Source organism: Gymnodraco acuticeps, unplaced genomic scaffold (genome assembly GCF_902827175.1).
Source record: "Gymnodraco acuticeps unplaced genomic scaffold, fGymAcu1.1, whole genome shotgun sequence".
In the NCBI taxonomy this organism is placed as follows: domain Eukaryota; kingdom Metazoa; phylum Chordata; class Actinopteri; order Perciformes; family Bathydraconidae; genus Gymnodraco; species Gymnodraco acuticeps.
In genome coordinates this window covers 594,547-613,939 of record NW_022990224.1, presented here as the reverse complement: position 1 = coordinate 613,939, position 19,393 = coordinate 594,547, and the positions used below count along the sequence as shown (strand labels likewise).

The 19,393-nt window shown below is 40.2% G+C and overlaps 2 protein-coding genes across 8 annotated transcripts in view; both read left to right on the top strand.

Annotated features, from left to right (window-relative positions):
- The window catches only part of si:dkey-82f1.1 (DENN domain-containing protein 2A), a 40,432-nt gene extending 32,711 nt beyond the window's left edge, over nt 1-7,721 (top strand). The window contains exons 13-20 of the mRNA XM_034218700.1: nt 539-679; nt 982-1,130; nt 2,792-2,969; nt 3,089-3,130; nt 3,278-3,383; nt 3,847-4,134; nt 6,522-6,608; nt 6,728-7,721. Coding sequence (XP_034074591.1) covers nt 539-679; nt 982-1,130; nt 2,792-2,969; nt 3,089-3,130; nt 3,278-3,383; nt 3,847-4,134; nt 6,522-6,608; nt 6,728-6,759 — 1,023 coding nt within the window. The 3' untranslated portion in view covers nt 6,760-7,721. The remainder of the gene's footprint in view (nt 1-538; nt 680-981; nt 1,131-2,791; nt 2,970-3,088; nt 3,131-3,277; nt 3,384-3,846; nt 4,135-6,521; nt 6,609-6,727) is intronic.
- A 702-nt stretch (nt 7,722-8,423) lies between these two features.
- The window catches only part of LOC117547832 (transcriptional enhancer factor TEF-3-like), a 34,233-nt gene continuing 23,263 nt past the window's right edge, over nt 8,424-19,393 (top strand). For 4 of the 7 annotated variants that reach the window (XM_034218706.1, XM_034218704.1, XM_034218705.1 and 1 more), the window contains exons 1-2: nt 9,791-9,982; nt 17,459-17,800. In XM_034218706.1, coding sequence (XP_034074597.1) covers nt 17,794-17,800 — 7 coding nt within the window. In that variant the 5' untranslated portion in view covers nt 9,791-9,982; nt 17,459-17,793. Of the gene's footprint in view, nt 8,656-9,790; nt 9,983-10,071; nt 10,089-17,458; nt 17,801-19,393 lie in introns of those variants that run through there. The other 3 variants (XM_034218702.1, XM_034218707.1, XM_034218703.1) reach the window with 3 other exon arrangements.

Below are 19,393 nucleotides of genomic sequence, written 5' to 3'. Positions count from 1 at the left end.
ACGCACATGTGAAGTGCAGCTGATGTGGTTACCGCAGTGGAAAAAGGTTCCCTGTATTGGGCCTTAGATTTATATGCATGTGTTCTTATAGATGTGCCGTGTACATGTGCGAATGCTAAAAGTGGGCTTGTAAGGAGAAGGGTAACTAACTACAGTCTACCTTCTATTAGATTAAAAGCTGCCTCTACATTGGAAGTACTCCTTGCTGATGATGTTCTGAATCTGTTTCATCTGTATCAGATCAGCTTCATTAAAGTGTAATGCTATACAGATGTGTACTCTATACATGTAGAGGAGTACACATGATGGTTTCAGGCTGTTTTTAGTTTTTAATTTGGGACGTTGTTCTCCACTGTATCAGCAAGCAGAAAAAATGATATATACAAATTGAATTAAAGCCATAAAGAAAGGCAATAAAGTTGATTCGTATCAAGTTTAAATCATCCCCCAAATCTAAAATAGAAATAGTTAAAAACATTTTTTTTAAAGTTGTCATCTGTAGACTCATACATATTTGTCCTTTCCCTGTGTTCTGCAGATCCTGGATGAAGTGGAGAAGAGGAGGGCTATCTCCCCGGCTCTGGTGCAGCCTTTCATGAGAGGCATAATGGAGGCTCCCTTCCCCGCTCCAGGAAGAACCATCACTGTCAAAAACTTCCTACCTGGCTCTGGGACAGAGGTTTGTTTGTTTTATTTATTAAGGGAATATGAAGGAGGATTGCCTAAAGCTCCAGGGGCTTGGAAAGGGACATTCTCCAGGCATTACATTCAAGCATTGTAAAATACACCAAATTGTATCTATCTAATAATAATGGAACCTGTGGGATGATGGTGGTGTCTCAGTGGAAAACCAGTCGTTTTTTCCCCTTCTCTTTTGGGAAAAACCCATATGCAATAAAGATTATCTAAATAGTCATACTAGTGATTTAATGTGTATGTACATAAGTATCTAATATTATTATTTCTCTCCCTTTCCTGCAGGTGATAGAGCTGTGTAGGCCTTCAGATTCTCGACTGGAACATGTGGACTTTGAATGTCTCTTTTCCTCCTTGAGTCTACGTCTCCTTCTCCGAGTGTTTGCCTCTCTACTTCTGGAGCGCAGGGTCATCTTCACTGCCGACAAACTCAGGTTGGCTCCAGCAGCAAATATTGTGATACCCAGCAGGGTGTTTATTCTGCTTTCCGACCTATAGATGACATTTCCAAGGCATATCGTTTAATACATCTCCTGCGATTGAATTATCACTGGAAGTGTTTTGATGCTGAGAAAGACCAATAGTATAGAGTTTGGGATGCGACAGAGAGACCTCAAGTCGACAAACAGTCTTAGGAAAAGAAGATCCCGACCGAGTGTGAGAGGAAGGAATGCTGTTATGTTATACAGTCGCCTGGGGAACAATCACTTCTTCTCTGGAAAACTGTCATGGACGCCAGATAGAAGGAGCTAGGCTTCAGAGCTTACACGTGTTCACATCGACGTCATCACACCCACACTGTCCACGTAAAAACGTCAAGTATCGTAGTACACTGTGTTCAAGCAGAATCAGTTCAGATATAGGTTAAGATGTTCTGTGTATCTCATACATACATCTCGTACTGCTGTTTGAAAGGTAGTATAAAGAGAATTTCTCACCAGAGCTCATAAGCAGATCACGAGTCGTTTGCACATTCTCTACTGTGCTGTGGAAACTTGGCCCCATCAATCAATTCTTTAATGAATTAACTGTGAGCAGATGCACACCCGGGAGACATTAAGTCAGCAGCGGGGGGTGAGTGTGTTTGCTGCCGCTGTATCGTTTTTATAAGTGTTACATCATCACGCTCCCCGAAGAGGTGCTTTTTAACATTTCTCTCAGGGTAACAACGGGTTTGTTGGAGCAAAAGGAATGAAGTTTTAACATAATGTTCCAAATTAAGATGGCAGGAAAGATTTAGTTCCTGGAGGAGTGGGTTAGCACCATCTTGTGGCAGAGACTTTAGTATTTTAGATTGTTAAAAGATAACACGCAGACATTATAAACGGCCGTCAGTGATGTGCTTTTCGCTTTTTTGTAGATTTTTGAGGCTTTCTATACTGTACTTTTTTGCATGTTAAGTACAATGTTACCTCTTGTTGACCAGTGTCTTAAAATCAAAAATCAAGAAATACTCTCTCTTTTGTATCTCTCTTGACCTGCTATACTTAATATCCACAGCTGACTGCAATAAGTTCCCTATAGTAGGGTGCTAGATTGTGCCTGCACATTAAACATTACTAAACTGTACATAATATGTATGCTACATTACAATACAGGGGTATGAGATAACATCATACTACTGTACCATGATAAATAAGGATAGGGTTAATAGTTCATTCTTGACATTAGAAGCAGAAGTTGACAACAATCTCACAACAAGGTTGTTTTAAGTGGTTATTTTTGCCATACTGCCCTTATCAGATTAATTTGAGTTGCCATGACATTGTAGATATTAACATTTTATTTGGATTACCCTTTAAGGACCTGTCATATATGTTAGCTTAAATACTGCGTCTGACATGCAATAAATGATACATTCAAAAGCTACTGAATAGCTACATTATGGTTTAATGATTTAAAAACTTCCATTATTACATTTTCTGCTGAAAGTCGATATACAGTACTCTTTGTAGTTTAATTCACAGTTGTTTAAAGGTTTGTCTTATGTTCTTTCAAACATAGTTTTTTGGATGCCATACTGTATTACCTCCCAGTGATTTGTCGTTGTTGAATAAACATTTATCTTTTCCTTTCCCTCTCTTTTTCTCCGCAGCACATTGTCTCAGTGTTGCCATGCAGTAGTGGCTCTACTCTACCCCTTCACCTGGCAGCACACGTACATCCCCGTGCTCCCACCCTCCATGTTGGATATTGTCTGCACCCCGACCCCCTTTATAGTCGGCCTCCTCTCCAGCTCCCTGCCTCGACTCAAAGAGCTGCCCATCGAAGAGGTGCGATGATTATTCTTTGTTGGTGAAGTACTGACTGCAGTGCCCTTGATTCTGGGGCTTTCCTCCTCTTAGCAATAGCTCCAGGAAATGACTTCACTCTCCCTCTGCTCTTCCCTCAGGTCCTGGTGGTCGACCTCGGGAACAGTCGCTTCCTACGACAGGTAGAAACATAAGGAAAACTGTGAAAATCTGTCTATTACCACATGGTGTCCTTTTAAACATATGGTGGTTCTACCAGATGTTATGTAAGATATGTTGATTGACTGCAGCATGTTTACTGTGTTAACATCTGTGTCTTCACTTCACAGCTGGATGATGAGGACACCATTCTTCCCCACAAGCTGCAGGCGGCTCTGGAGCATGTGCTGGACAAGAGGAAGGAGCTGGCCTGCGATAAAGGAGATCTGCCCAATGGTGAATAATGGTGTAAAAGGCACACTAATAACAAACCTAAGAGACACTGTCTTTTTATGTATGCAGACAATTTATGTATTTCTGAGTGAGTATTAGAAGTACCAAATACAGTGCTGTAAAATGATCAAGACTAAGGAAGAAATAATATTTTCAGAACATTTTTTTGTTTATTTTTGGCGTTCAAGTGCTTGATATCATGGTTTTCAAAGAGTGTAATGTAATTTGTAAAAAGTTATTTGTATGAGTAGGGGAGTATCTGTGAGTTTCCAGTCAACAGGGAGTTTATTTTACTACTTGCTGAGTAAGACGTTTAATTTGAAATGACTTGGCAAAATAGTCTTTGAGTAATTGCTATTGATTAATCTTTGGCAGATACTGGATGTAGTCATCATTCTTTTGTATACGTCAGTGAATATGTTGTGATTTAATCTTTTCAAATTCATTTATTATCACCTCCACCCAGACTCCAGCTCCCTCAGCACGGTGGTGTCGGAGGCCTTTGTGCGTTTCTTCGTGGAGATGGTGGGTCACTACTCCCTCTTCATGGGAGGAGGAGAACGGGATGAAGAGTCTGTCTCCTCCCCAACTTTGCCCAGCCCCTCTTCTTCCCCCTCCTCGTCCTTTCAGCGTGAACAATTTCGCAAAGCGGTCACTTCCAAGAGCTTGAAAAGGTTCCTGGAGGTGTTCATGGAGACCCAGATGTTCACTGGCTTCATCCAGGAGAGGGAGCTGCGCAGGCAGGGCCTCAGAGGTACTGATGTTACATCACCTGCAGTAGTGTTACAGTACAGGTTATTATAGTGAAAGTATAGATATTTGTATAAACTAATACCTATTGTATGTTAATATGAACAAAAGTTGTATCTGTCTTTTTAATGACTATTCAACTTTGATCAAGTTTCCTTTTTCTAGGGATCAGTTCCTTGAAATTGTCTCTATTTTTTAAACTATGAAGTTATATTAAGTAGTTGTTCTGGAGCTTTCAATCACATTACATGGTCTTCCTCAGCAAATGTTTTAATGGGACTGTAGATATTTCAACTTTCAATGGAAAATAAATGCAGAGAATGCACAAAATAAACAAAATGGGGAGCCACACTAGCCACTAGAACAGTCAGGGACGTGCACAGACATTTGGAGGGGCTATTGCTCTAAACTGGAAAAAGGGCCTCCCCCCCTCGAAAAAAAACACAAGACCTTTTGAAAATTCTAACATAAACTCATAAAATAAAAACACAACACTGTCATTGCAAGTGACACTCAGTTGACTTTTATGTCCAACTGCTAAATTCGTTATTCAGGCACATTTTTTGTTGCGGTCCATATCTCATTAAAATATCTAATGTTAGTAACTATTAAAGAAACAATGGGGACAATTCTGTTTTAATGTAGTTTTACCGTTGTTACTGCTGTGCAGCCATAACTTAATAACAGAGATGGTCAAGCTAAAGTGGAGACATGGCAGAAATCCTACAATAAAGCGGGACAGTGAAGTGTTCTCCGTGAGAGGGCGATCAAGAAAAGAGAGCGAGGGTGAGGGAGTTTACGGAGCAGAGTAAAAGACACAGAAAGACAGAAGCACAATAACAAGTATATTTAGGTGTTTTTTTTGTAAGTAACCGACGGTGTCAAGAGGAAGTAAAGTCCCCTGGTTTGTCCCCTATACTCTAAAGGCCCTGTCACACTGTCCCGAAATTGACACCCGATGGACACACGAATATGGAATTGTGAATTTCGCACGAAGATGGCCCCGAACCACACACGAAGGCAACATTTATATTACATTTAAGACATACAACTGCAATGAAAGTACCAAAAACAATTATGTTACAGTACTATGATACTGTACTGATATCTTCAGACTTTGTTCTTTACTTTATCGGTCGTTATATGTAGAAAATATTACGTTTTCTCCGTAATGTTGTTTTCATAACAACAACAACTTCCTGTCAACTGTCCTTCAAAATAATATATTATATCCTTTTTAGTTTCACAGAACACAAATTGGGTTATTTACATAATATATTTACATGATTTTGTTGTGCAATAAAACAACCCGATGGACACACGATAAAGGAAATGTTCAAATTCGGCTGTGATCGTAGCAACATCGGGCCATTCGTGAGGGCATCTTAAGCCATCGTATGACCGCTGGTGGAGTTTCTCAGGCTCCGGCAGCAACTTCGTGAGCGGTGGCAAAATCTTTGGCATGCCAAAAAATTGCCGAAGGACCTTGCGAAGGTTCATTTTCGTGTTGAATTCGTGTGTCAATTTTGCCCTTCGTAAGGCCATCGTGAGGGCATCTTGTTATCATCGGTGCCATCGGGCATTCGCCCCGATCAGAGTGAGGGTGAATGCACCGATGATAACACGAAGATGACACGATTTGACAAGATGCCCTCACGATGCCTTACGAAGTTGCCGCTCACGAAGTTGCTGCCGGAGCCTGAGAAACTCCACCGGCGGTCATACGATGGCTTAAGATGCCCTCACGAATGGCCCGATGTTGCTACGATCACAGCCGAATTTGAACATTTCCTTTATCGTGTGTCCATCGGGTGTCAATTTCGGGACAGTGTGACAGGGCCTTAACGGGCAGGAGCCAGGTGTGATCACCATAGCCATATGAGGTTGGACTCGGAGGGCTTTCCTTTGCTTCCAGCTGTCAGATTGTAAACAAAGTCACGTGACTGGGGGCAGATGACAGCGCGGACAAGGTGTGTTTCCCGCAGCGAGACGCTACAATACTAATTGTGGGCTTATCATGTTGATTCGGCCACAATAGAAAACAAAAAAAACTCTTGCTCTCTCCAGAGGGGCAGGTCAGGCAAAAATGGCAAAAGGGCCGTTGCCCGGGCAACATTAGCCCGTACCTGTGCACGTCCCTGAGAACAGTGGTCTAAAACTATTTGATGATGACGACTGTGTGACACTCAAAGGCTCCAGAACAAGTGAGGAAGGAGCAAGGATCTAGTTATAGTTTTTAATGTTCCTTGCTCAACTTGAAATACATTTCCGATCCATCTTAGTTTGTCATTTCATATGTCAAAATGTATTGAAAATTCAAAATACTTGCATTCGACCTGTATAGATTCTTGATCTGTAATATTCCCCTTTTTAATTTATTTTGATTTACAGGTTTATTTGAGGTGAGAGCACAGGAGTATCTTGACTCACTGCCGGGGAGCGAGCAGCGAGGAGTCAACAAGTTCCTCAAGGGTCTAGGTAAGATTGACTCTATAGCTTCAATGTATTGCAACTAGTTATACAGTTAACATATACAGTGCAACTGATTTTGGGTATGTTTCTGTTAAGTTTAAATCACATCTGTTCTTTTTTTTCAGGAAACAAGATGAAGTTCCTTTCAAAGAAATGATGCTTGGAGTGTGGATGTCATGTGTTAAAGTAGAAAAAAGGCAGGAAGAGACAATGCTTTAAAAAAGAAGAAGAAAGTCCCTGGACGTGGAGGATGAGTAGAGGAAGAAGTGTCTATGGGGCAAAGCAAAGGAAGACCCTTGAAGTGAACTGGACTCATACATTGTGAACATGAGGAAATGTGGGTAAACTTAGGGTTTACATCCCAGTTTCATTTGTCATTCCATAAGTGTTGTGAAGGGTTTACTCAACGTGGACCAAAACTCCCTTCCAACACCATAAGGCAATGTCTAAGAGTGTCTCTCCAGTCCTTTGCCTGGGTTTTCTGTCAACGTCAATCCCTGCAGTGTGTCACTGTTTAGCACAGCAAAGTGTAAATGTTGTTATGAACATTGTTCTCCCTTTCTCGGTCAATAACCCGACCTATAGTATAAACCCGCATGAGGAAGTGTCACTAAAGGTCCCATTTTGTACATACCTTCCTTTACATTCCAAGTATTTTCTATAGAAGTTTTTTTTAAATACAATAGTACAACTTCTTCACCAACAGGAGGCTTTTAAGTTAATTTATATTCTTCTTAGATCAACTTAATCTCTTTTTTTAAATGTCCTTCAAATGAGTGCAAGAAACACTCCTGTAGTTTGTACAGTAATAGGCTTTATTTAACAGAGTCTACTCCAGACTGTTTGTAGACCACTTTGGGTTGTTGGGTAAATGTACCACTGTTTTAAGTAAATTAATTGTTAATGGAAAAGGAATGAGCACCAAAAGGAGGAACATTTAAAGAAGGAAATCAATGTGAATGCATCTCTCACTTGGGTTTGAGTACATGGTTTGAATAGACTTGATGTTGAAGGAAGATGTGTATCTTAGGCCAATCAGAATCAAAGTATTTTACTAGGTTTCAAACTTGATTGCAATTAAACTTTTTAAATAAAGTGATTTTAATGTTTTGAATTACACATGTCTTTCTGTATTTGTTTTCCTTGTAGCATACAGTTAAAGTGAGGCCATGTACATGAAGTTGTTGCTGGTGAACCATAGTGCGTTTACTTATTGAAGCCTACATTTCCCATAATGCAACGCAACAGTATCTCCATGGGTTCGTTCATTGGGCCTTTACGAATTGTAGTCTACAAGACAATAGGCATTTTGACTTGTCATAGTAGGAAAAGGACAGATAATTGTAAATCAGCTACCATTCATTTCAATATTTACATCTTTGCTTGTAAAGGTCAAAATGTTGTCTGTGAAAAATAAGTACGTTTTTATATGAGTAATTGCTACAATAAATTATACATCACAGATTGAGTAGTTCTCTCTGCCACTAGTACATTGACTTTGACATGTCAAATCAGTGGTGTTCCTTTATGTGCTCAAAACACTTAAGTCCCTTCAACTCCAGAGGGCGCTGTCCCCATCTCCAATGCGAGTAAAATACAACAGAGAAAATTAATACAAAAACAGTTTGAAGGTACAAACATAAACTACATGTTAGTATAAGTACTTTACACCTAATGTCACACAGCTACATCATCACTGGTGCGGCACATTAGCTAATTTGTTAGATTGGAATCAGCTGTGGGTCATGAACGAATCCTCATTGAATTGCTATACAAATGCACCTGTGTCACAAGGTCCAGCTTTCGATGGGTGAGTATCGTTGGAAAATCAAACACCATGAAGTCGAAGGGAGACTCCAAGCAACTCAGTGAAGAGATGATAGAGAAAAACAAGTCAGATGATGAAAACAAGCTCTTTTCCGATGCACTAAATTACATCCACTGGAGTAAATTCATCCGTGTTTTAGAAATGGAAGGAGTGTGGCACTGTTGGGAATTTCAATTGAACAAGGAAGTATCTCCATCTGAGCACAACGGCGAATTTCGATAACTAGTAAGTCTAAAATATTTTTTTGTGTGATAAATATGGTTCACTGGCACGTAGCTGCTGTCTTTTTTTAAACAAAGATGATAAGTCGATTCTTAATGTGTAGAAAAGTGTGTTGTGTCGAAGTGATGTTAGCATGAACCAGCAGCATGTCATACCCACAGTGTCCACTGGAGGTCTCTGTTACCCACATGTACTCATGTGTTGCCTCACCACAGTCTAAAGCTCAGAATCACATCTCAGATCAGCTCTAATGACTTGAACAACACGCCCATGTAAAGAAGCAGTTATATTGCTTTCACCAGCTGGAGAATAAAAGCTAAATGTGTTTGAAAACTGGGACTCCAAAGAGTCACAGGGGGAATCTCTTCAAACATTGTAATATAAACTAATTCAATAAAGCATAAACTAAATGATATCTTCTCCTTAACTAAAACACCTGACAATAGCATTTTCTCTACAGGGAGGGTACTACAATTGTTTTTTCTATACTCAATATAATGTGTTATAGGGCATAAACATATTAATTTGAGAACATTAAGCCCAACAAAAAGGCTATAAACTGGCATGATCTGCTGGAGAAAGTTGTTATGAATAAAACAAAAAAAGCATTAAATATGAACTCAAATTATTGCTCATATGCAATACATTCTTTAGTCAGATTATCTTGTTCCTTTTTTGTCTTTTTAGATAACAATACCAAAAAAAATACCCTACATCTTTCAAATTGTATTACACTATTATCTGGACAAACTTGGATAGTTGTTCATTTTAAACCTAGATAAAGTTCAATAACTTAACTCTAACATGAGTGGATAAAAAGGTCAAAGCAAGGCTTATAATTATGTATTTTATACAGTATATAACATCCGGACCAGTCTTTTTTCGCCCATTGCAAGTCATTATAAAGAAGTTGTTTTCTTATTATCCTGTTTGTCCCTCTCATAAAAGCAGTGGCTTTTACAGTCATACTTTATTCTTGATATTTCCTTCGCACTCCCCCCTCTCACAACCCTTTCCTTTCCTTTTTGGAGCCCTCCTCTCCTCCCCCTCGTCATTACGTGTTGACCGGTCAGACCTCCCTCCCTCACCTCCCCTCCTTCTCTCCCTCCCTTGGTCTTTTCTCTGGCTTTTTCCAGGCTTCATGTCATACCACGGCTAATTCCTGAAATTCCTGCCCTCCTCTCGCTTCAAACAAGCGGCTTCAGGAAGGAGACTAGGCAGCAGAAAACAATCAAAACAATAGAAAAGCATTAGACTGAGTTATTCTCAATAAAAAAAACAAATTATTGTTCTACCTGCGTGTGTATCAGTCCGCTGACAGTCCTCCCAGGTAAGCTCAACAAGTGATTTCTAATATTCAAAGTGCTGCTCATGTTCACATTTAAACCGCGTCTTCTGCCGGAGTGTAAACTTTCAGTTTGTAGAATATCTGGGTTGTGAGTATTTCACGCTTTCTCTCTCAATGCTTCTCTCTCACTGACGGAAATAACATTCCTCAAATATCTGACATTTCTTCGCCCAAATTCCTGCATTTTTTGTCTTTAATTCCAGCACTGCAGTGTGTGCTGTAACTTCCTGTGCTGCAGCCGGAACTTTTCTTGTGTTTTTGAAGGAATAACGTCACAGAAGTGCAGTCACACATTAGCGTCTGTCCGGGTAAAGTTTGACATCTGCAAAGCTGGGGAAATTCAACTGTTTATTATTAACTTCCCAAATGTGTGCAGAGTTACCGTTATTGTTACGTTTTATATTTGATGTCATGATTTATTTGTCTTTTTCGATAATTAGAATAACTGTGTTTTAAACTTGCGATTTTATGATTGTAGAAAAACGTAGTCTTTTTCTCGAGTACAAAGTAAACAGAGCACAATATGAAAATACTTTGTCAAATGTACTGGATTTGAAAATGGAAGTAATACCAGCAAAATGTACTTAACGTTTAAAAGTAGGCTACTCAGCATGCTGGTAAATGGTTTGTCAGAATTGTTATTACATTAGGCACATCATTTCATTATTGCTAACATGTTGTGGTTGATAATTGCTGTTTTATATAATTTAATCTTTTACATTATTTTAAATCACACTAAATAACTTCAGCTGTCTGATACAATTTGCAGTAAAAAGTTGAGTTCCCTTGTTAATATATACGGCGGTGTAGAAGTGTACAGAATCAGGACAGAAGTGGAGGACGCAAGAAATAAAAATGGACAAGCAAAGTACAAGTTCTGATGAATTCTACTTCTCTTAAAGTAAAGTTGAGTAAGCCTTTGTCATCAGCAAAATAAAGCTTAAAAAAGTCAAAGCAAAGGTCCTTTTCCAAAACATTATACTGTTATCCTGAATGTGTCCTTTTATTATTAGCTTCATTCATTTTTTAGTATTAAGATATTGTTGATTTGAACTGGAGCTCATTTGAAGTCACTGGTATTAGTGATTCATTTAACAACATTACTATAATAACAACTTGACAGCAGATTCATACTTTACATGAGGAACGTGATCATCTTCAAAAATATGATTAGAAATGAGCTACCTCAACCAAGGCACAGCTTTCACTGTTCAGCAACAATCAACAATATGAAGTAATATATAATATGTAATATAACACTGACTGGGGTCATTCAGCTGCATAATGGGAACATTTACTGCTTTCACTTCAGCAAGGTTCGGCATTATTCGATAACTGTAATATCTCTGGTGTTTCTGCTACTTTAGTAAAAAAACAACTCAACTGGAATTAAGACATACTGTAAGTGGTGCTATGTGGTGTTTCTTCATTCAAGTCATACCGTTTTTCAAAAAGAATTTAAGACTAAATTATAGGAATGATTTTATATGCTGGTAATCCACAATTAAATACACTTAAATTGTTGATCTACGATTTAGGCATATCTTGTACATGTGCAGCATTTCACAGGCTGTTTTTTTTATAATTTGCAAAGTAACCTGATAATCCTGTTTTGTGAAATACCCCAAGAACAGTTCATAAAATGGAGATAATAATTCAAATGTACTATTCAATAATGTGCAGATGATTTTGTGTAACAATGACTGAGTGAAGAGTCTATACAATGTCAGAAAATAGAGAACACCCACCCATTACTAGTTTCCAAAGCCAATGTGATGTAGTTAAAAATTGAACAGCATAGGTTTGTGAAACCAACCGTCTAAAATTCATATATATTCAGATTACTATCATAGAGGTGAGGAACACCAGCAAACATTTGAGGAGCTGAAACCAGTGGGATTTTGAGAATATTTCTTGACATTACTTGTGAGATCAAAATGATACTCAACTTTACAAAATTAATTTATCTATTGTGTAAATACTGCGTGTGCTCGCCATGCTTTGTTGAACTACTCTAGCATTTCCGAGCTGTGCAGGCAGTGTGTGAGTGAATATGTTCAGGCAGGGTTCCATATGACTAACACAGGGCCTGCCAGGATGTGTGCGTGTGTGTTATGGTGTCCCACAGGGCAGCTGAGGAGTGTGTTTTCCAGAGGGGCAACAGGTGGATTGGAGCATGTTGACAGCGTGACAAGGGGGTGGGGGGCGGGGGGGGGGGGGGGGGGGTCAGAAACACACCTGTCGAAGCCTCCTCTGAAGTGTCTGACAGCCAGAGGAGTTTGTGTTTTTTCAAGGCCTTGGCCCTTTTTGTTTTTCAGTGCGTTGGGTTCACTATTGTCTCAGATGAGTTATATCGTAACGTGAACTCTTGTATCGTGTGCACTGCAGTAGCGTGTGTGTGTGTGGGTGGGTGGCCGCGACTGGGCCTAGAGGTGTGTATTTGTGTGGGTGAATGAGTGGGACAAGTAAAGAGGGAGGTACAAGAAAAGGTGTGTGTGAGCAAGCATTTCATTTTGTTGTGTTTCAACCTTGTGTGTGGAGTTGCCCTGAGACAGGCCCACAGTGCAGGGTTTTTTTCTGCTGTGCTCATCCCACATAGTGATCATTCCTCCTCCGCTCGCATGAGAGAAACGCATAATGCCTCAGATATGAGCCTTGTAGAACAAAGACTTTCTGCCCCCCCCCCCCCCCTTCTCCCCTCCTTTTTCTACCAACAGTGCTCCTCACCCACAGCTCTGTGCAGTGTGTGTGACTTTGTTGTCCATTGATTCCAGCCAGTCTGCTGGATCTCTCTGTTGGATTATCTGCTGCTGATCTGATGGTCCCTCAGTCCTCTGTGGCTCCAACTCTTTGGTCAATGACACAGAGAGGTCGGTGTCAACACTCACCTGGTCCGTTAGATAAGGATATGCAACTTTGAGACGTGTAAAATATATAACATTGCAGCTTTTTTAAATCCCCCTTCCTCCATTAAAACATTCACAGATTTTTGTTCCACCCGCTTTGGGGTTCCAGAAATGAGCTGTTGGCACAATATTGTCATATGAATTTTGTATGGCAATATTCTGGTTAAACCTACTGTCTACAGATCCAGATGGCATAGAGTGACATTAGCAATCATTTAAAGTTCGTTTTTGACACCTGGCGAATGTCAGTAAAAAAATTCTCTTTTTTTCATGACATTTTATATCAACAAAATGAATCGGAGGAAAGCAGTCTTTATATTTGACATTGGAAAACCTTTTATTTAGCCATTTCTGCTTGAAATGACAAATTATTAAATCGACTATCAAAACATTTGCAGATTATTTAGGTAGACAGTCAACTAATGCGTACTTTGTCTCTTTTGTTAGGCACTGAGCAGGTAGTGAACTGAGGCTTCCTAGGACTTTGTAGTGTGGTTTTTCTAAATAGTGTGTGCACGTGTGTTTTATGGAGGCCTTTCCTGCATTTTAACATGAAGATGAATCTGAAACAATTTACGCTTGTGTGTGTGTGTGTGTGCGTGCGTGCGGAGCTTGGAGACTCACACTCGTGCAGCCCAGTGGGACTAAGTGCCAGAGAACATGTGCTCTCAAACAACAGTGTTTTGTCTCCGCCGGCTTCACTGCGACTTTCCATCCCATAGCCTGATCCTCAGACTGCTTCCTGCCTTTACATTCCCCACCTGATTAGTGGAGATTGTGACCAGTTGAGAACACACAAACCAACTCGTATTAAATACACACATAAATGCAGGCCCAAACATAAATGCAGTGTATACATTTGAGCTCTGCAGACAAAAACAAACCCTCCCGATTATTTGTTTTGAATGATCTTAAATATTGACATGCACAGCCATACACTTACCTTTGCTCTACTTCTTATTGATTGCTGATAATGATTAATTACAAAAAAGACAGAGTTTATATGCGTGCTATCACATCTTTGAAGATATATTCGGTCACTTGAGCTATTTGCAAACGTCACAATGCGAAAAGTCTCTCTGCAACAATGCTTACACACCATGGTTGGTTTGATGTCCACCGTGTTAGTTAAGAATATTAGAGAGTAAAGATATGTCTAATGGGAAAGCTTTGAAGAGATTTGGTAACATTCTGACCTGATGATGGTGCTACAGGAAAGGTCAGCTGGGGAGTACAACCATTATCCTGACCATTATCACATATATGTGTTTGGGTCAACCAGATTTCATGCAATAGTTGTTGAGACATATCCCCCAAAACTTTAAATGTCACCATGCCTGTGGCACTATAGTTACAGATGAGACACAATCACCAAATGTACGAGGACGTTGAATGGGGACCATTAAGGTCAGTAAAAACGTAATGGATATCCATTTTATATGGCTGGACATTGACATCCATTGAGCCTTAAATACCAACAAATATCAAATGCACTCAGAGCGTCTTTGGGTTGCTAACCTAGATACCTGGAAGACACTGGTCGAGGGCAAAGGTGTACTGAGGCTCAGCGACCTGCAGCGTCATGTGCCTCTGTGTTGGTGTGTTTTTCAGGTTGAGGCTTTATTGTTTGTTGGCTAATTGTGCGAGATGTCAGTGTTGCAAATGATGCTTGGATTGTTTCAGTGAGTGTATTTAAGCGTATTTTTTTACCTCGTAATTTAATGTCATGAGTGCGTGTCTGTTGGTCAGTGTGTGTGTCTGCAGTTGTGTTGAAGGGGCAGTTGTGGGGGGTTACGTGGCCCCCTGACCGCAGCACCAGCTGGGGGATTAGCCTGTTGAGCGGATCCAGGGAAGAGGGGCCTGGCTGGGGGTGGCTGAGTGGAGGGAGAAGGGGGCAATGGGGGAGAAGTTGGACAGGAGGGGGGAGGGGGGGGTTAAAGGCATGGCTTAGGTTAATTAACCTCCTGGACACTTTGATGAGGGCACAGAGCAGCTCACTAATAGTTTATGGCCTGCACACATCTCACAGTGACCTGCAGTGGCCCTGAGCCGGAGGTGCAGTTACTTAAAATTCATTAATGAAAAAAGAAAAGTGTAAAAGTTGAGTTCATGTTTTGGGATTTTACAAAGTTGTGGTTTTAATGCCATTGGCTCCTTGTCAAGTAGCCGGTCGGCTCGTGATCAAGATTAGGGCTTATTGTATTGTGCAGCAGAAAGATTAGCTACTTTTAGTTTGTGGGATTTATTTCAGGTAACAAATTGGATTTACTTTGGTTTAACACCACTTTTATTTAGGATAAGAGCAATGAATTGCACATTTAATATAAAAGGAAAAACTGTGATTTCTTGAATTTGATATATCTATTATATTATAGATATATTCTTAGGTTTTCTTTATGTATTTGTTGATTTTGATATATTTCTTAATGGCAAATGTCTGCGTTTACAACAAAACTAAATCTGTACAGGAACATTTCTGATCGCTAAACGCTTTTTGGTTGTACGTCTCATTATTTGAGCAGACAATTTGCTCTGCTAAGTTAATTTTTTAACAAGCTGTAAAAGCAATTGGTTACTAAAAACTTCACAGCCTCGCATCAGGAGAACTGTTAACTAGTTGATTATAAACTATGTCACACCCACTTCAGTGTGGTCCTGATATATATGCAGTCAGATTTTCTTCTAGGGTCACATTAAGTTCAAAGCAACAGATGTTAATTGACTAGTGGTATAGTCTAAAGGAGGATCCTCAAGTTGAAAATGTCCATACTTTTAGGTGAAGTTTTGAAATGTACAGACTTGTCCAACCAATGGACAACACCCCAGAGATATGCAACTGTCAAGCGACTTATCAATTAAAGTAACTTATTGTTGAGAGACTGAGAAAACGACATATTACTTCTTAATATTATTGTCAAAAACAATATCTCATGTTTACCTATTGAGACTAAATGTAACTTTGAGTTTGTCCAGTCTGCTCTCTAAGTTGTTGTTGGTGTTTTGTTTCTGTGGACATGAGTTTCAGTTATCACCGTGTGCTTTTACGTCTACATCTGTAAATAAGTGTTTGTGAAAGACAGGGAGGAATACATGTGGGGGGGGGGGGCTGACTGGACGCTTTGCAGGAAGTGGTAGGAACATCAGGGACTCAGAGGAAGAGTGGGTGGGGGGGGAGAGTCTTACTCACTCCATACAGCACACTGACTCATTAGATCACTACGAGCTTCTCAGCTGTAGCCTCACAATTGTAGCTCCCTGTACTGCCTTCACACGTAACACACACACACTCATGTTTGGGAGTGTAACTGATGTACTCGTCCCTGTTTCTTTCTTTGTGTTGCCCTAAATGGACTTGGAGGTCTCTTAGTTTCACAGTGGCAGGACAATGACAAACACAAGGCCCTGTTTGTATTGACGCAGGAGTTCTTTTTACTTTACCTTGTCCTACCATCTGTGCCCGTTTCCATGTCTCTCCTGCACGTCCACCGAGAGGAAGCGGTGGAGTCGACGTCTGTCTCATACTCTCCAGCTGAAAGTAAAAGCACTGTGTGCACATCCTAAACAAATTGGCGTGGAGAGAAAACAGGAAATCAAACTGTTGGAAGGCAGTCTGTGGATATAACTGCGTTTTCTTTCTGTCATTAAAAGCCAATGGAATGTCAACTTAAACCTTTTAATGAATGAGCTGGTTATTGTTTTACTCCCACACCCAAAACAATGCACAAGCACATTAATCACAATCTCAGCTGAAGATCTCCAAGCTTAATAATGCAGTCAGCCGCAGTATACTGAGGAAGAAATGGGCAACCTAAAAAGCCTCCTGGCCTTAATGTCCTGGTATGATCCTCTGAGGCTCAAAGTGTGTGTGAGGATGGTGATCCCTCTTTTGTCTCCTCATCTTCTGACTTCAGGACTCATGTGTCCCCCTGCTCCTGCTTTAGTCCCGACACTAGGTGCCACATTATTTGTTTTCACTAACCTTTTTAATTATGGTACTGTTTCATATGACTGCCTTTATGTAGCAGCTTGGTTGTCACCTGCTCTTACTATATTAAAGTACTTTATGATGACCTTGCAAGGCTTTATTGTTTAAGTAAAAGATGGTCTGCAAATGTTGGTTGCCTTGAGTTTATTTGTTGTATCACCCACTGGAGAAACTCCTCAGTATAGCCTACGGTCTCTAACGCAGTGCTTTGCTGTTGGTTGCACAAAACATTACATTTTGAAGAAATGTACTTGTTTTCATTTAGAGAAATTCTCTGATCAAACAAATGTGGAGATTAGTTGAAAGTGTTGCAGCCATACTAATTGGCCATTTAAAGGCTAATGGTTTTTTGTATTCTTTGTCCGGTTACTCTTGCTTTGTGAAAGAGTTCATGTTGGTCAATATGTCAGACCAGTAGAAAGAGTAACTTAGAACTACTTAAGAAGCCTACAATGTTGAAGAGTCACCTGTGAAACCCTTGTCAAATGTTGCCTGACTAATATGATAAAAGAAAAACTTTTTATACAACTCCATGTTAAATTCAGCTTCCTTTTTTTTCTTTCCCAGGACTGCCCTGCCAAAACTAGACCATCATCTCCTCTGTGGATGTCATACACGCTGTGAGCACTGGTCTCTCCCTTTCTACCGTTGTCTCCCCCAACCCAGACCCTCCATCCGCTGCTCCTTGGACCCCTTCCCGTCGTCCCACCACGTCTGCGGAGTGGGTGCCCACTCCCTCCCCCAGGGGTGGGAGCGAGGAGCTGGGAGACGGACTAGAAAAAACCCTGGAGAATGATGCGGAGGGCGTGTGGAGCCCCGACATCGAGCAGAGCTTCCAGGAGGCCCTGGCCATCTACCCCCCCTGTGGCCGAAGGAAGATCATCCTCTCGGACGAGGGCAAGATGTACGGTACGCCCATCTCTATCCTCCTACTATCATGTTCCTTTCCTTCTCTAATGCCATGAAAAACATGATACTTCTTTCTACTCAAAAGACATTTTAGGACTTAGACATTACTCTGGATATATTGGTCTTCTTGACATTGAGACTCGTCTCAGGACAGCAGTCAAAACTTGAAATCTGCAAAACAATATTCATGAAGGAATCTCTGTATCAGATGTGGCTCAATAGACGAAACAACTCTCATTCGTCTGGAATGACAAGATCTTACACTAGATCAGTTTCAGCAATAGTGTTTTGATTAGTTGAAAAGGCCTGCACACACTGCAATATAAAAATGCAAAACTTTGTGGTAAAACCCAGTTATTGCACCGACCAATGGAGGACTTGATTGAGAGCTTAAACTAACTCGCTCCATAAATAATAATAATAATAATAATAATCAAAGTGAAAGGTTAATTTCCAAAATGAAAGAAGCTATTGTAACTGTACTATCTACATTACATTACTTTGATGTAACCTCCTCTGATGGTCTGCAGACAGAAGAGAGACCACAGTCATACTGTAGTAAGGGCTTGTTAATAAGGTGCAGCGAGGGTGCTTGGTGCACCTCATTAAAAAGCTCTCACTTTAACTGTGACCTCCAGGTCTCATCATTCGAGTGTTCGACAAATATTTCTCAAACTTGTGGTATTAACTCATTATCTCTTATACAATGTTTGCTTTGATAAACTTGATTTGCTTGGGAATAACACGTTTGGCTAAAAAACGATGATCCTACTAAACAAGGGGGGAAATAACCACTCCTGCTTCTTTTAAAGATGTGGATGATCAGTCAAGATTCTACTGAAATGTTAATAAGCAGTTGATCAATATTATTATGTGGTAAGATGTATTTTTCTGATAGACTTATGAGAAAACAAAGGTTTAGGCTGATAACTTCAACATATCTGCTGTGGTATGTGTATCACAGCACACACACGGAGCCCTTCATCACCACCCCTGTGTTCATGCTTCACATCACTGCTGTTTCCTGCACCGCTGTCAGCTACACTTGGTCCCATAGTGGACTGTGGCATTATCTGAATCACACACTCTTAGCAGTCATTCTTATACACATACGTGCACAATGTGCTTCTCATGCAGATTTCGATCTCAGAAGCTATGATATCAAGCTGCGAAGGAAAACGATACACTGACATGTTCATCAAAAATGTCTTCAATTCAAAAAGCGAGGCCGCATTTCTGTCCATTCCCTTAAGATCTGCATTTAATTTGTATTGGTCTGTCGCCTCAACATACATTCTGGCAAGCCCGTTGTCCCATTGTGTTTCTGGCAGTGATAGTGGAGAGTGCTTTGCAGTATTCCTAAGACCAAAATTAGCCCACATCAAACATGTTCAGAGGAACGGGGTTAATTCTCACTTCCCAGTTGTGATTAAATGGCTTGGATGCTAACTTTGTGTTGTTGCCTCAAGTAATCTACCAGATATTTAGCTGGGATTTCCCACACTAACTCTAGCTAGGTATCACACTGTAAATGCTGTTTGATGTTTGATTCTTTATTTGTGCCCTCCTTATTTTTTTTAATTCCTTAAATAG